At 41.2% G+C, this 14,004-nt stretch overlaps 1 protein-coding gene across 26 annotated transcripts in view; it reads left to right on the forward strand.

Moving 5' to 3' along the window:
• rims1b (regulating synaptic membrane exocytosis 1b) overlaps positions 1-14,004 on the forward strand; it is an 88,273-nt gene that overhangs the window by 43,321 nt on the left and 30,948 nt on the right. For 14 of the 26 annotated variants that reach the window (XM_063476981.1, XM_063476995.1, XM_063476992.1 and 11 more), the window contains 12 exons: positions 3,685-3,725; positions 3,893-4,003; positions 4,118-4,217; positions 5,791-5,914; positions 6,014-6,070; positions 6,338-6,384; positions 6,471-6,595; positions 6,682-6,812; positions 6,960-7,131; positions 9,025-9,178; positions 9,355-9,411; positions 11,938-12,091. In XM_063476981.1, coding sequence (XP_063333051.1) covers positions 3,685-3,725; positions 3,893-4,003; positions 4,118-4,217; positions 5,791-5,914; positions 6,014-6,070; positions 6,338-6,384; positions 6,471-6,595; positions 6,682-6,812; positions 6,960-7,131; positions 9,025-9,178; positions 9,355-9,411; positions 11,938-12,091 — 1,273 coding nt within the window. The remainder of the gene's footprint in view (positions 1-3,684; positions 3,726-3,892; positions 4,004-4,117; positions 4,218-5,790; positions 5,915-6,013; positions 6,071-6,337; positions 6,385-6,470; positions 6,596-6,681; positions 6,813-6,959; positions 7,132-9,024; positions 9,179-9,354; positions 9,412-11,937; positions 12,092-14,004) is intronic. The other 12 variants (XM_063476989.1, XM_063477008.1, XM_063477007.1 and 9 more) reach the window with 7 other exon arrangements.

Below are 14,004 nucleotides of genomic sequence, written 5' to 3' on the forward strand. Positions count from 1 at the left end.
GTCTTACTGTGTCTCTCTCTCTCTCTCTCTCTCTTTCTATATATATATATATATATTATACGTTTAGTTGAGTCGTTTAGGTTGAGCTGAATTATTTTATTATTATTATTGGATGTCCTTTACCTTACAATATATAGTGGTAACTCTTGTGATCTGGAGATATATTAAAAAAATGTAACTAAATTTTTACGGAAATGCACTGAACTGACCCAGAATTACCACAAGTTCTTGAAGTGGGTCCATCCATTCATTTTCTTCATTGTTCATCCAACACAGGGCAACTATTTTGTGTATGTATGTATATATATATACATACATACACAAGGCTTAGGCTGCTGCCACCGCGACCCGGCCCCGGATAAAGCGGATAAAGATGGATGGATGGATATATATATATCCCTCTTAGCATAAATCTTTTTACCGTATAATATGAAAATATGAATTGATGGAATATTTGGTCAATGATGGGAATATTGTTAGTCTAACATGCATGTCAAGAGAACTCGAAAGCAATTGATGCAAAAAGGCTGAGCAGCAGGTTTGATTCAAGAGTATTCTTCCAGTTAAGTGACCGTGCTGTACCACCACTGTGCCACCCTGGCTCTAATATGTTTCTCCTTATTTTCTGTCATATATACACAGTTACTAAGTCATATGGTGTAGTTTAAAGCCGTATTTGAACTTTGCCCTCAAAAGCTCAGGTGAAATTCTGTTATTTTACTTGTGCAAAAATATAATGAATGAAACATTCGTTAAATTTTTGCAAAAAGTGATAAAAAAGATAAGATGGGTTTGTGTATCACCATTAGGATCCAAGTATAAATATGATGATAATAAAATTCAATTCAACTCTGATGTTGAAGCACTTTATTAACAAATTACCACAGCATTGCTGGGATTAAACCTTTTATATTTGGGCAAGCCCTATGAGCCAAACGCTCAGGTTTCAGAGAGTTATATCAGTTATTGGCTGTATGATGATCATTAATATGCTCATCTCAGCCACACAGCTCTGTCTGTAAGTATAGACTTGACATACTGCATAAAGCTGCCTCTAAGACAGAAGAGCTAAAAGCTTTTTTCAGACAGTGGCTGCATGAAGGCCCAGTAAAGTATAGGATGCTGTGGCTTTGAGGCTTATATGTTGTCTCTAACTAGCTCAGAGAAAATGACAATGTGAAAGTCCACACAAGAGGAAACTAAAACAGACAAATACCAAAGAACGCTGATGTGGATTGGAAGGACGAGGGAGAGAGCTGCTGAAGAAGGGTCAGGTGATAGCGTGGATGCTCATGTGCTCCTCTTAAACAGATGATTTTTCCATATCAGTCAGTTACCAGTGAGAGTAAGCCAGGACTGCCTTCAGGACAGTAAGAGGGACTTGGTCAATCTTCAGTTAAGCGGAGCCTGTATCACTTACATGCTGTGTTTGTCTTAAACAATGAAACCTACAAAGAGCTGTTAATAAAGAGCTGATCTGCCCAGCTCGCTCATCCACTAAACGGTGGCATCAGCATTTATCCTCTCGAATGTTCCAGTTAGCATCACTAAAGTTGCTCAAGTCATTCAGACTTTTTTTTTTCCTGATTTCTCCATCAACCGTGATTGTATAGGCCTACCTGGCAAGCTTCATTTGGTTTCTACTCTTTCAACCAAAAAGTTCTTTTCTCTCCCTCCCTGCAGGCATTTTGCCAAAAAACATCACGTGAATTATTCTGCCTGCCCACGTACCTCAAACTGAAGTTACTCAAAGGATTTTAAAATCGCCATCTGATGTTTTCTTGCTGTTGTTTTACTCCTGCTTTAAAACAATGACTGCAAATCTCCCAGGCTCCTCTGTCTTGATGTAGAGCCAGTTAGCTTTCCTACTTGATCCGACCATCTGTCAGTGTTAATGAGTGCTGGGGTACACGGACACTCTCTCGTTTCTCTGTTCAACTTAGCCAGTCTTGGACAGGCCAAGTTGGAGAGTAATGATAATAGTTTGATTATGAATGTTTTTAGCCGTTACTGCTGAATGACATTACTTTAATCCTACATGTAAGTTAAAGGACACACACTAAACTGTTCTGCTCATTTCCAGCTCCATATTTGTATTCTTAAAATCTAGAGTAGCTTTGCATTATTCATGGTTCAGAATAATCCTTATTTATCTTATACCCAGGTCATCCTCTGTTGGAACACTGGGTTTTAGCTCCTCCCTTTTTCAATCGACAACTCACAATAGACAACATCTGAGCACAGTTTAGTCACAGCTAGCAGGTCCCAAGGACCCAAACAGATTCAGAAGACAGGCTGTTGTAGCTGTTTGCAAAGTCCAACAAACACATGGGAGCGTAAAGCAAAACTAAATCCACATGGACTCAAAGGGAGGACGCACACAGGGAATGATCACAGGCTAAATAAAGTTTCGTCTGATGCTTAAGCCCCGAGGCCTGTGTCAAGGAAAGGGGGCGTGCCCAAATAAAGCCCGTCCCAACACCTGCATTGTTTTCTTCAGAAACCACGTGACCAAAGATAAACTAGGAACCCTTTCTCTGAAATGACGTGACTGCCTCGTGTCATTTGAACCGGATTTGAGCGGTTGAAAAGATGCGGGAATTTTTTTGTGGCCTGAGGTGATTCTGATGATCATCAGCAGTCTGTAACGAGATTATGGAGCCAACAAAGAGGCGGAAAATATCAGCAGTTAGAGAGCATTTTGACCTGACATCTCCCGCTGATAACACACGTCTTCTCAAAACAGTCTCAGACAGGATGGTTAGGTGGAGGTGTATAAGTGTATTTTACACATGACCTCAAACGGGCATTCTACAATTGATACATTACGTTTACAGATCCACTGGTGTGTAGCCCACATGTATTATCACAGCAGGGCTGCTGCACATCGAATGACCAGCAGATGTCACCAGTTCAAAATAAGCTGTTAAACGGGGCTTTGTGTGATCTCCCTTCTGGTGAAGCAATTGGCTGGAAAGATCCGACACATTCACAGGCCTTCATCACACCATCACTACGGCGTTAAGAGACGCTAAGAAAAGGGAAAACAGCACTATTTAAAGTCATGAGGGTAATTATTAAGGAAGTTGACACAGCAGGGCAATGAGACACAGCTGAAGACAATCAAGACAATGCCTGAGGAAGTAAACTAATCACAAGACGCCAGAGACAGATGACTGTTAAAATAAAACAGGAAGCAAGTCAACAGATAATCACCAACAGAAACACCTGACAAGATACAGGATGACATAGAGAAGGCAAGTCTAATAAATCAAAATGTAATAAAAATTCAATAAAAAATATAACTAACAGAAACTAAATACTAAAATATAAGAGCTTTGGAGCTTCAACAGGGAGTCTAAAGTATTTTTAAGTAAGAGATTTCAGATATCGTTTTAGTAAATTAAGTTACATTTTTATAGATGGCAAAATGGAATTTTTAGCTTTTTAAAATTAAACCTACAGCAAAGAAAGCCTTTGGCAGGCCCTGGCATATAAAATAGAAATGGGATGATAAACCCATTAGTTATGTTGTTTGAATTAAAACAGATCCCAGTCTTTAATGGCATCACTGAGTCATCTTTCTAAGAGTTTTTTGTAGCTTGGAATCAACCTGCACAATTACATTTAACATCATTTAGACAAATGACTAATTCCTCCCTCTCGAACTCTTTCTCCCTGCAGGTGACTGGGACTGTCATCCTCTAGATCCTGCAGTTTGGCACGTAAGTTTCACCAGTCAGGTTGTTCCTGAAGCTCTGCCCTGATCCCTTTCCTCACATATAGCTGCACTTATATTAAGTCTAATGTTGCATGTGACCCATGACCAAAATACCAGTATTTACAGTTGATAATGTGCTTTGTAAACATCCTCATGTCTTTGTCCCTTTAGCATCCAGTTTCGTGGCAGCCATCCAAAGAGGGTGACCACCTGATTGGGCGGATCACTCTGAGCAAGAGGTCAGCCATGCCCCGTGAGGCAGGCTCTCTCCTGGGACTAAAAGTAAGCAGGGATTCATTCACATTAAGACCTGTCCTCACTGAGACAACAGGCAGTGTTGGAGAGGACGGAGTGACATCTGATCTTATCGTACGTCTGTCTCATCTTTGTGTGCAGGTGGTAGGAGGGAAGATGACGGAGACAGGGAGACTTGGGGCCTTCATCACCAAAGTTAAAAAAGGGAGTCTGGCAGATGTCGTGGGACACCTACGTGCAGGTACAAAAAATAGAACATGTTGTTCCTTTGCAGGAGTTGCAGAACTGCAGACAGTAATGCTTTCATCGAGGAATGCATGTGAGATCAACCTTTGCAGAGACATCAGTATGTACCTGTCATCTTTGCAGGCATGAGTAGTGTACTTGTCATTTAAATTGTTAAATGCTAAACATTTGTAGCAGCTTGTGGTGGCCTACAGAATAGTAATAATACTGGTGTTTTTATTGGTGTAATGTCTGTGTGAGCTGGCACTTGAACTCAATTAATCTACCAGCCTGCTTGTGCTCCATTCACATTATGCCCGACCTTTACTGGAGTGTTATTTTGAGGAGTTTGGTTTTGCCAGTTTTACACTGATAAATAATTTTCAAAGCATTTTAAAAAAGAAAAAAAAAGGAATGTGGGCAAAAGTAAGCAACCGCAGTCATCTGTTGGGATTAAAGTGAAATTAGAGCATATATAAGGAAGCACAGAATGTATAAACAGGCAATGTGTGCAGTTCTGCAGTAAAGCAGTCATCATTCATGCTACATTTTGCTTATCTGACCATGCTGTGTCGTGATTTGAATAATAATGGAGTAATGTATGGAGTGCTGAGGTCACGGGACTACTTCTGGCTGTAAATTTTGACTGTACAGCTTCTTGTTAATGTAACATTTGAGCCCATGAAAGAGACAGCTAATATTCAGAATAAGGTCCTTGCAGCAGCTCCCAGCGACTCAGCTGCTGCTGAAAGTATTAACCCAGGGCCTTATTTATGCTTGAACATAGTGTTAAAATCACTCCTGAGGGTGAAAAAACATCTGAGGGGGTTCTGAGAGGTTCCATTTTCAATTTACAGGTCGAAAATCATCGTAACTCACCTGAAATGCTTTGTTACTGTGGGTTTAGTCAGGAAAAAAAGAAGGAGCCAACAAGAAAACCCAGGCAGCAGTGACCTTTATGGTGGGCTAAATAGTGGGTTGGCATACCAAACCAAACATGTAAAAATGGGCAGATAAAAAGACAGAAATGTGTCTCATCAAGTGCAAAAAAGTCATTCCAGTCTCTGAAAACTCTCAAAGTGTTTTTTTTTTTTTTTGTCTAATTTGACAACTTGGATCTTTTCATGATAATTCATGAAAGATGCAAGCAGCAATAAGTCACATTAATGTGCTGGACAACCACTTATTTTAAGTCTGGAGATTGAAGAGATAAAATTGTTTCCACACTAAAGTCACATTAAATTAAATAATTTTCTCCATTAAAGTCAGAAACGAGGATGAAACAGGGTGTGATTAATCGTGTGATTGACAAGTTTTAAGTGTAAGACCATGCAGCGCCCCTCGTTTTCTCCATCAGATCCACCCCTCGGTCACCCAGCGTCAAACAAGCTTGAAGTTTCACAAAAGGACTTTTCTTACCAAAGGGTGATGTTATGGTGACAATGTCCATTTTCTGAATACAGTCTTTGACCGGTCATCGTCGGGTTTTGTGTGGAGCACCCAGCAGAAAAGCTGTGCTGCGCTTAACTGCACACTGAGGACATTTCATTTTTCAGTTTGACTTTAAGAAGCATTAATCTTGTTTTCAGGTGATGAGGTGTTGCAGTGGAACGGGAAGTCGTTGCCAGGAGCAACCAAGAAAGAAGTGTACAACATCATTCTCGAATCCAAGGCTGAGCCTCAAGTGGAGATTGTTGTTTCGAGACCTATAGGGTGAGTTTACTGTTACTAATGTGTACTGGTCATTGTTAAAGTACCACGGCTTTGATTTTCCTTCTGACGGACTTTTGATGTGTCTCCTTTATCTAAAAGCTCTGTGAACCGAATTATGTCCAAACACTTCTTGAGAAAAGTGTATAGAGCACATCAGTAAGTAGAGTTGCTGAAATGGGTGGAGCCCCTTCCCAATGTATCTTCCCTGAAATCCTTCAGATCCAAGAAAGACATCCCCTTTTTTCCACCTGTTCTTCAGTCCTTGGCCACCTGCTGTCTTTCCCACACTGTTAATATGGCTGACAGTTTTTTTTCTTCTTCTACTGTGTTAAAAACTGTTGTTGTTTAGAGATATATGCCAGCTGAATGACATATAGTAATGGAAGATTTGTATACACTCTGTGACTCTTCTGCTTTTTACAGAGACATCCCAAGAATCCCAGAGTCCTCCCACCCTCCTCTAGAATCTAGTAAGTTTTTATATCACCAGCTTAACAGGCTTTATATTTTAAAATGTGCTTTCAGTTAATGTTTTTTCCTATTATTCATTCTGTTGATCCCTCAGCAGGCTCCAGCTCCTTTGAGTCCCAGAAGATGGACCGTCCATCTATATCCGTGATGTCCCCTACTAGTCCCAGCACTCTCAGAGACCTTCCTCTGGTTCTGCCTGGACAGCTCTCTGTGAGTATCAGGAACAAACACAATGAGGTTGATCTGACTGGATATAGATTCAAAAGGATGCTAAGTGCCTTTATGCATTGTTACAGGTGAAGCTGTGGTACGACAAAGTGGGCCATCAGCTGATTGTCAACGTCCTTCAAGCCATAGACCTGCCACCCCGACCAGACGGACGACCTCGAAACCCCTACGTCAAGATGTACTTCCTGCCTGATAGGAGGTCAGCTCATTGTGTTCATTTGTACTTACTGAGCATCTCACGAGTATTTCTTCATCTATAGTTTTTATTTTGAACAATAAAAAAAAAAACCCATACTGTTCTCCTTCTTGCACACTGAATGAATCCATGATTTCTTCTCTCTTCCAGTGATAAGAGTAAACGACGGACTAAAACCGTGAAAAAGAGCGCCGAGCCCAAGTGGAACCAGACCTTTATTTATTCCCACGTTCATCGGCGAGACTTCAGAGAGCGCATGCTGGAGATCACAGTGTGGGACCAGCCTCGAGTCCAGGAGGAGGAGAGTGAATTCCTGGGCGAGGTGCGTGACAGCCACTGTCCAATCTGCAGGCAAAGCCATTTTATTGGTTGAACTGTAAAACTTGTAATAGACACATCAAATTCCCTAAATCCACATTTTAACCTTAGTAGAAGATAGGAAACATATGTAAATGGCCTCTGTTTGTATAGCGTATTGTTTACATTTTCAAAATTAAAAAAATAAGGTGGAGATCAACTGAGAAGACCAGTTGCTGGATTTGCTGGACTTTAGGAAGAGGGATGTTGTCCCATTATTGTCTGATAGAAGACTCCAGCTGCTTAACAGTCCTGGTTCTTCTTTGTGGCACCTTTGGTTTCATGATGCTCCAGATGTTTTAAGTTAGTCTGAACCTCAGGTAGGCCTAATCACTACACAAACTCTTCTACTACATCTATCTGCGGTATCTATGCTGTTGGAATCGATACAGTTTGGCATCATCTAGATGCAATATGGAAGGTCTTCCCTGAATGTCAATGTAGATGTCATATAGAGGGAAGCATACATTGCTCTAAAACGTGTATATACTGTTGAGCATTGACAGTGTTTGAATTCTTCTTTAGTCCAGAGGATGTGGTGCACGTGTTTTAAATCCTGTCCTGTCTGGCAGCTTTTGGAATCAGGATTGTGATCTAAATGCACTGTGGTGAACAGTTATATAGGGTCTCTATAGGCTTCTCTTGTTCATGTGAATCTTTTATCTCCTTATTTATGCATATCTGTTTGTGTTATTTCAGTTAGTAGATTATATGTGATATCGTATGATAATGGGGGGGGGGGGGGGGGGGGAATATAATAAGGATAGAGTACAAGGGACAATGCAGAAGGACATGATGGATCTCTGTACTTCTATAAGATGCACATTTATACCCAGTCATGTTACTGAGCTGTTACCATTTAACCTAATTAGTTGCAAAATGTTCCTGCCCTCACAATTCTAGCCTTTTGTTACCTCATCCCAACTTTTGTCTTGCTGCCATCAAATTCAAAATGAGCTAATATGCTATCAAATTGTTATTTATCTTGTAATGCCTCCCAGTCCAGCTCTTCAGTTCAAAGCAATGTTTTAGCTCCTCCCCTCTTAAGCTCCTCCTCTCTTGGCTCTTAAGTAGACTTTCCTCTCATTGGCTGCGTCTCATAAATAGATGGTCTAAACAGCAGGCCAGAGTTTTGGAGAAGAAATGAGAGATATCTGGTCTCACTGACTTCATTCAGACAAGTATCGATCATTTACGTCAATAGTTCCAGATAATATAATTACATAAATAATTCTGCCAGCTCCCAAATGTTTCCCAATATCCCATAACTGGAAATCTTGGGATTTTTACTATGTTTTAAATTAAAGACACTTCTGATTACAATAGATGAAGATGATAGCAAGCAACCATAATTTATCCATAAAGGATTTTTTACTTACAGGAGTCACAAAACAGCAATACAAACTTAAAGAAAACAGTAGATAAAAGAATATAAACTTCAAAAGAACTGTTACTCTAAAAGCAATAAGAAAGTGAAAACAGTTTTTATAGTTTTTAAATGGTTTTTAAAAATTAAATGGTGCAAACGTGTTTCTCAAATACCGGTCTGCGGAGAGAATAACAGGGGGAACTGTGAGAAACACCCATCACCCAAAATTTGTTAAGTCTGCCTAACATATGATTTAATTTGTTGTATATTTACTGAATATGATTGCCTAAAGTTTCATTCTCTGAGTGGATGAAACTGATTTTCTTTTAAATGTCTTCACACGTGTGAAGATTTCTACTTCTAATAAACCTGAGAGGTCAGGAACCTCTGAAGTAAAGGCGTCAAACATTGTGTGTGGAAAAAGGCCTCCATAGCAGACCAACTGCTCTGTTTTTCTCATGTGCCACCCTCCCTTTCTGTCCCCCTCAGATCCTCATAGAGTTGGAGACGGCCTTGCTAGACGACATTCCTCACTGGTATAAGCTCCAGACACATGACGTGTCCTCTATACCTCTGCCACAGCCCTCTCCATACCTCCCACGGAGACACGTCCATGGAGACAGCCCCAGCAAGAAACTACAGAGTATGTGTGTTCATTTATTTGCAGGCTGTGTGTCCTTTAACCAACAATGTTTGAGCGTGGTGGCTAACATTTCCTGTTCTGAGCCTTCTCCAGTGTCCTTCTCAGCGTGGGAGAATCTCTCAACCTTACCCTGTCTTGTGTGTGGGTGTTTTGCGTGTGCGTTTGTATGTGTGCAGGGTCTCATCGCATCATTGATACAGAGTTTGATGATGGTTTGATAGTAGTGACTAAAGGTGGGTGGGGGTCATGGTTATTGAGCGTTTCCTCGTAGTAGCCTGTAGGTGCCCAGCACTGCGTGAGAGAGCATCCTTGTGCATCCTCCCTACATGTCCTGTGGAAACCTTTTGGGTCTGCTTCTATAAATTTCTAAAAATTTAACCTAAATTAAAATAATTAATTCAAGCTGAATCAGCAAAAACACCCGAAAGTATTTTGCAAATCATCACATTTCTTTCTGGGGTGCAGATTCCGAATTTTTGCGTGAGGCTGCATGAGCATTTTCTCCTCTTTTGCTGGGTCTTAGAAACACCGACGCACTGAGTGCATGCTGCACTGCAGAGCTGCAGTAGTTCACTGCCATTCCACTACGTCTCCTGCAATCCTGCATGCTTCTATTCCTGCTCCTTACTTCACTGAAAGCACACTGAACACAGACAATAGAAGACATTTTAGCTACAGCTGCTTTGCTGGCTGCCTGTTTCTGCCCTCGCTTCAGTTCCAGTGTGCATTGATTGAGACATAAATGCAATTTTATTAAATTTTTTTGGTAGCCTTTAAAATGCCACAAGTATGATCAGGATACTATTTGAACATTACTATGAATTTCTTTTCTTTTCCTTGTTATTTTGTTTTGCCTCAAATAACAGACATACAAGCTCTGTACTACAATACCCACAATTCTTAGCCACAGCTTAAATCGTGCACCACAGGTGATGAATTCATTCACTCAACTATTCATTCATTGGCCAAAAAAAGTGTTAATTTTAGTTGCAGTTCAAGTGTATACCTAACTGCATCTTGAGAGTCAGTTTTTATGCATAGGTTGTTTTTTCTTGTACTTATCCAACCAGCGATGCTTCCTGTGTATTCTTAGAAGCTCCCCAACTGGCTGCTACCTTTGATGATCCATACAAGACATGATTGAGACCTTCGCCTCACTTCACTTTGCACAGTTCTGTTTCACATCCTGTCGTTCATATTTAAAGCTAGAGTTGGCAGACGTCTAGAAAGACCAAACCCCGCCCCCCAAAAAACACCAAGCCAATGTCTCAGTGTCTCTGCAGAACACAAGTGGGTGTTCATCAACCATCAGAGGAGGACGAGCAAAGTGACCACTGGCCTCTGCGCTCTACACTCCTGTCCCAGAATCTTGTCAGACTGCTGTATACCATTTCCAGTAATTCCCACGTACGGTTAAATCAAAGTAAAGTTTGCAGTTTTACATCTTTGCATTGGTGGCCAAGAGTATTTTCTGTATCATTAACCATCAATGAAACTTTTAAATCGTAGCATGTCACATGTTCCCAAATGTGAAGAGGTCATAAGCCATACACCCCCTCCTTTCACCCTATGTTAGCTTGAACTGGCCCCAACCCTTCTGTGGTATAAGAAAATGAACGAATGGGTGAAGAGATCACACTAAATTGGGAGCAATGTCTTGGCACGCCACTCAACCATTCCATATAAAGTTAGGTTAGGGTTAGAAGCAATGTCAAGGATTTCTGCCAGCCTAGTTAATGATTCAGGGATGGTGTCACTGTTTTTTGACTCCTTAATGAAATGTCCTGCAGCTCCCTCTCTCCTATAACTGTCCTAACTCCACCCCATCAGACAAGCTTCAACATATATAGGCTATACATATGCTCCAGCCAGCCAGAAGGCCATCCATGCTACGTCCACAACCAACTACATCAAGACCATCACAGAAAATTTAACTTAGCATCTTACCAATCCAGGGAGCAATGAGAGGTGCTGAATATAGTTTGTCATTGCTCCCTGGTGATGGTTAATATTCGCTCCTGAGATGAGATGTATTTTAGTGCATTAAATGTCCCTTTTTTGGGCTGCTTTGCAATGTACGTAGCTGCTGTCGGTGGAATAGCCACTTTTAATTCAGGAATATCTGCCACTTAGTAAAGTTCCCATGAATTTGTAGAAGGGCCAATTAGAGTGGCTTCTCTTTGACCTGTGATTGGCCAGAGTCTCCCATCACAAAGCCAGGAGGAGGTGGAGAAGTGTAGATTTCTCTCAGACAACAGGAGATGTTTTTTTTCCCTGTAAGACTCAAACATTACTGCCGATCTCAGCTTTAAATGAGGCTAATGCTCTGTTACTGCATTTTTTTTCTGTATCATGTGACTTACTATAGCTTTGTAGGCTTGTAACTGTAAATGTCTGATCTGTCATCTCATCAGCCACTTCATGGGATTAAAACAAACTGAGCTCAGGTCTGACAGACACATTTGCAGAAACAGTCACATGACCAGCTACACTGCATTTGCAAGCTGCTTATTTGCCTGTAAAACATCCAGATGTGATGTTTTACAGTCTGTAGGTGAATGGCACCTGTAACGGTAGCGAGTAGTATTGACTCATTACAACTGGTGCACCCTTACCTAAGGACACAACTAATGCCTGGATGTGTGTGAGTGTTTGTATCCCTCCTGTGTGTATGTTATATCTGTGTGAATCTTGAAACATGTATTTTGCTTGTTTTGCACGTGTTTGTGTGTCCACACTGGATCTGTGTGCGGGTGCAGGCGCAGAGCGTAACTCCAGGGAGAGAGAGCGGGGCAGCACGTTGGCTGTGCCCGAGCAGCAGCGGCCCGTCCAGCACCGCTCGCGCTCTGTGTCGCCTCACAGAGAGGACACGTGCAGAGCTCGGTCTCGGCCTGCACACGTGCCCATGCAAAGGTGAGTTACACCGGGGAGTTTTACCTGCTGAACTTTGAGTGATGATTTGGCAGGTGGGGGAACCCTAAAGTAAAGCTTGACGTTGCTTGTTAATTTGTGGACTGCAGCTGCGAGGATTACTGCTCAACAAGTCCGCTGCTGCATTGTTCTGGTCACGGCAGATGGCTGCCCTCTTTTGAGCCTCTTTCTGTTGGTTTCTTCCTGTTAAAAGGGAGTTTTTCCTTCCTACTGTCGCTGCTCACAGGGTGTCGTCTGATTGTTGGTGCTTTCTCTCTGTTATTGTGGGGTCTCTATCTTATTCTCTAAAGCACTTTTAGCCAACTGTTTGTGTTATTTGGTGCAGATAAATACAAAATAAAACCAGTACCGGAACCAAATAAAAGATTTATTCATAACACACAGGAAAAGAACCCCGGGAAAGTGTTAATGATAAAAGTTAATGAGTTAATGATAAAAACGATTAAAAAAAATAACGATAAAAACCCTGAAAACCATAAATTTTACACACGAGCCTTAACTCTCACGGCCCGGTACTGCTCCGTGGCCCCGGGATGGGGGACCGCTGCACTAAACCATCTGAGATGTGACGTTACCAGATTCCCTGCTGGTTCTTTTAGTTACTAAATCAACATAAAATAAAATAATAAAATATAAAATGTTTATTTAGTATTTTATTGTCACTATTTGCTTTTAAATTTAAGCAGAAATTAAGAAAAATAATTGATTTAAAAAAAAACCAAAATGAAGCTCAGGGCTCAGCCTGAGCACGGCTGCTGTGTGTAACAAATGATTTAACAGTAAAACTGTAAACGGTAAAGCTGTGTAACACAGGCAGGACAGGGCCCAAAATGCAGACTCACGGAGATGGGACTTAAAACACACGGGGAACACAGCTGACACGAATTAACGTGACGCCACAGGGGAAGCAGAACTAGACACACCGAACATGGAAGCCCGAGACCTTCACAATAAAACAGGAAACGGAGGAACATGACACAGAAATGGAGGAAAGGCAAAGAGGGAGCGAGGGAAGGGAGGAGACAAGAGAGACATGGCAGACTGGGAAAACATGGATAAACATGACAGGCAGGGGGGAACATAGAATGAAACAAGGGAAACAAGAACTCACACAACATATATACACACAGACACAGAGAGAGAGACACAGAGGTGCCACTTTTATGAGATGTTAAACAGAACAACCTAGGCACCGCAGATTAAACTTGAGACTACCAACGTGGACTTAACCATGAACCATAATAGAAAATGACATGAAAATACAAGAACACAAAACACTGGGTCAAATGACTCAGGCACATGACAGACTCTGTGTGTCACAGCTAGCCAGATTTAAAAAGTAGATCGTATTCACCATTCTGACAGATCCCATCCCTGTTTGGGGAATATTTAATGAATTTACTTCTTTGGAGACCCACATATGGATGCTTTTGACTATGCTGTCTATAGATTTCAATAACTGGAACAGCTGGAAGAGACAAACCACCTCGGCTCTTGTTAACATTTTATTAACCCAGGGAGAAGCTGGCAGTTTAGCAGAAGTTCAAATCTAAAATGTTTGAGTGCCGGGTCCCCACTACATAGGTCACATTTCATGGGTGGTTGATCTGGAGATTTTTTCTGCTTTTTTCCCCACAATAATAAGAGTTGTACATCAGTGTCTAATCACACTGTCTTTGAACGTGGGTAATGTCATCCTCTCTCCAGGAAAACTGTTGGTCAAAAACACATAAAACTATAAAGCAGCAGAGAGCTAAATATAACCAATGCAGAATACGGAAGCATAAAACAATAATCAACAAAAATAATAAAAAATGTAAAACTACAAAACCCCAAAACATGCCAAACTCAAAACTCTGGGTCCAAGACTCAGGGACTTTAACTGATACGCTAAA

The sequence above is a fragment of the Pelmatolapia mariae genome, linkage group LG6 (genome assembly GCF_036321145.2).
Source record: "Pelmatolapia mariae isolate MD_Pm_ZW linkage group LG6, Pm_UMD_F_2, whole genome shotgun sequence".
Classification (NCBI taxonomy): Eukaryota; Metazoa; Chordata; class Actinopteri; order Cichliformes; family Cichlidae; genus Pelmatolapia; species Pelmatolapia mariae.